The 3,171-nt window shown below is 56.1% G+C and overlaps 1 protein-coding gene across 1 annotated transcript in view; it reads right to left on the reverse strand.

Annotated features, from left to right (window-relative positions):
* The window catches only part of TBX1 (T-box 1), an 8,039-nt gene that overhangs the window by 1,180 nt on the left and 3,688 nt on the right, over positions 1-3,171 (reverse strand). Inside the window, exons 6-10 of the mRNA XM_017734737.1 lie at positions 3,039-3,169; positions 2,646-2,801; positions 1,186-1,253; positions 857-957; positions 4-95 (exon numbers count right to left, since the gene is read on the reverse strand). Coding sequence (XP_017590226.1) covers positions 4-95; positions 857-957; positions 1,186-1,253; positions 2,646-2,801; positions 3,039-3,169 — 548 coding nt within the window. The remainder of the gene's footprint in view (positions 1-3; positions 96-856; positions 958-1,185; positions 1,254-2,645; positions 2,802-3,038; positions 3,170-3,171) is intronic.

A 3,171-nucleotide genomic window follows, 5' to 3' on the forward strand; every position in this document is an offset into this window, starting at 1 on the left:
CACGCGGGACATGAGCTGCTGGTGCGCGGCCTCGGCCTGGTGCAGCGCCGTCCCGCCCGCCTCCCGCTCGAACTCCCGCCGGCTCTCGGCAGCATCTGCGGGGGCAACAGCGTCAGTGCGGCCGCGCCCGCGGGACGCGCATCCGAACACACGGGGAAGAGGCGCAAGAAGGGAAAAGCGGGGCTTGCGAGCGGGGCGTGCAGCAGCGGCATGCGGCAGGAACGGAGCTGGCGGGACGGGACCTTCTGACTGCGATAAATGGAGCTGAGTTGACTGACAAGCTGGTACACGCCTGACATTTTTGCAATTGTGTAACACTAAACAAATACAGACTTCCCTTTATTTTGCAGGCCCGGAGTGAGTTGGAAGAAAGGCCTTCGGTTTTCTTTGCAGTTGTTTGCTCTGGGTAATGGAAAAGCAGTCAATGGGCAGAGGTGCTGTTCGACCTGACTGCAGCTCCTGAATGGAGTGGGTCGGCCCTAGCGCGCTGCTGAGGTGCATTGAAAGGGCAATGTGAGAACCTGTGGCCAGCACTGCATCCCTGCCTGAAAAGCTGAGTTTGTTGCCCAAAAGTTGAAAATGGAACTCTAAAGGCAAAGGGCAGTGTTTTTTAAAGCAGCAAAGTTTCTTAAGCATATAAGCATCTTAAACAGTAAGTGTTGTAGTCCAAGGAAGAATGAATTAGGCTATGAAGGTGGGTACTTTTGTTTAAAAAATAGGTGGTAGCACAAAGCTCGTTAGCAATGGGGCTGTGCACCAGCGCAGTGAGCAAGGCTGGCCCCAAGCATGCATGCACAGGCCGTGCAGACCAACAGGGCCTGGGTGATGGGCTGGCCTGCCCATTGGGGGCTCTCACCTTTCTCTGTCCCATTCTGGTGGGCTGGGGAAGAGACTGGATTCCGGGATCTGGCAAAAGCACTCATGAGAGGAAGAGCCCCTGGCCTGTGGTTCCTGGGCCTGGAAGAGGAAGGGGGAAAGTGATACAGAGCTGATGGTCCGACAGAATGAGCAATTGGAGCATTCCCTCTCTGAGCTGCAGCTGGCAAACAATAGTGTCCCAAACAATACAGCTGGCCCAATACCATGTCCCCCTCCATGCAAGCCTTGTGCAAATGTAAACTGGGCAGATGCATGTGAAATAGGGTGAGTGGGGTGTAGCCATAATCAGTAAAGGCACAGCCTTACCAGTCCTCAGGGTCACAGTCTCTGAATCCCTTGGCAAAAGGGTTGCTGGCGATCTTCAACTGCGTGATCTGTAAGGAGAAGTGGCAAAATGTCTCAAAGCAGCACACGGGGCTCCCAGGCCAAACAGTGAGTGTGTCCCTGAGCAGGCTTTGGGATTCAGCAGTGCCTGGTGTAACAAAGAGGGTCCAGGTGGCCAGTGGAACCAGGGTGTTCTCTGCCACAGAGTACAAGCATGTGCTTGCCCTCTGTCAGAAAATGCGGGCTAATATGCTACCTAATATGAGTTCAAGGTGAAGGGAGAGGCAGTCTGAGTTGGCTGCAAAACCTGAGTAAATGCACTTGTAAGAAAATGCCACATTATATGGGTCACCACTGGAGCAGCTAAGACAAATCACTGGATAAATCATACTTATGTATTTATTTAATTCGCCAGGGAGAAGGCAGGACATTTTCTATATTTAAGCAAATCCACGGATAAAGTATGTGATTGTGAGTTTCCGGAATGGGTTGAAAAACAAACTTTAAGCCCCTCAGTGACAGTTCCAGCCTTAGAGGTCAAACTGATAGAAAGCAGGAGAGAAAGAGCAGCTGTCCGGAGCCATCAGGCAAATGCCAGCCGGGGAAGGACTCCGGAGCCCCTTAAAGGCACAGCCTTTCTCTGGCCTCGCCGCTTCCACCGGGGCGAGGTGCGGCCCAACCGCAGCATCCCGGAGAGACCATCGGTCGATTTGCTCGGAGCCACTGCAGAGGGTGACACTGCCACCGGCTGCTCATGGACAGCCCCGAGACACAGCCCCGGCGCGGGCAGCGTAGGCGCGGAGCGAGGCGGTTCGGAGCAGCGCTGAAAAGCCCCCGCCGCTCTGAAATCGTATTTCCACCCGCTGCTGAGATTCCTGCTCTTTACATTACACTGATGCGATTTAAAGGAGTAATTGGATTAACTGCTGCCCAGAGATCCGCATCAGATTGGGGTGGGGGTGTTTTGTTTCATTTTTAACATATAATTGTATTCTAGGGAGGGACAGACAGCTACGAGCTTAAAGCAGTAAAATCGCAGATTTATTCAAACAAATTGTGAGTGACGTTTCGCAGCGGGAAGCCTGTAGTTTCCCCACTAGCCCCGGTCTCGGGTTTACATAGGTAATGAGGTCCCCCGGCAGGGGGAAGCTGGCGATGGGGCTAGAGCCCACGTCGCTTCCTCGGCGTACACCGATGCAGCTCTGCGCAGCTTCCCGGCTATCGGGTTCCTTGCGCTGTCAGGAATGGGTTTAGCAGATGGGGAGGAGAAGGCGGGAATACCCCCAGGCACCCCCGCCGCCGGCGGACACCCGCAGCCCGGCCTCCAACCCGAGAGCCGGACGAAGGGGCTGAGCCAGCGCCGGATGCACCCGCATCCATGGTAGCCCCGGTGCGACCCCAACCCCCGCTTTTGGTTGCCCCGAGCTCCGCTGCTGCCTCACCCGGTGGTTCTGGTAGGCGGTCACTGCCGTGAAACGCGTCTCCTCGAAGACGAAAGTTTTGAAGTTCTCCTCCGCGTACTTCTCGCTGTCTTTCCGGGGGTCCACGTAGACCACGTGAAAACGCGGCTGGTATCTGTGCATGGAGTTCAAAATGATCTGAATGATAAAACGAGCAAGGAGACAATAACTGATCCAGACGGAGCATGGAGAGAGGAGAGCACAGCCTCGGCCCTGCCGGCTCCGCTGCCCGGGGCAGCAGCGGGGCTGGGGCAGGATCGGGGCGCAGAGCCCCCGGGGAGGGGCGCGGGCGGGGTCACCCCACGGGAATCACAGTACGGGGAGTTCCCAGCCGGTGCAGCCCCGTTTTGGACATCTTCTCCCGGGAACACTTACATGCCCGTTGTCATCCAGCAAATTGTTGGTCAGTTTGAGCTTATCGAAGGAAACGATCTGCTTCATCCACTGCGCCCCTTTGGCCGGGGAGTCCGGGTGGTAATGGACTCTCCCGGGGGTGGCGGGGTCGGCT

Source organism: Corvus brachyrhynchos, unplaced genomic scaffold, assembly GCF_000691975.1.
Source record: "Corvus brachyrhynchos isolate BGI_N302 unplaced genomic scaffold, ASM69197v1 scaffold114, whole genome shotgun sequence".
NCBI lineage: Eukaryota > Metazoa > Chordata > Aves > Passeriformes > Corvidae > Corvus > Corvus brachyrhynchos.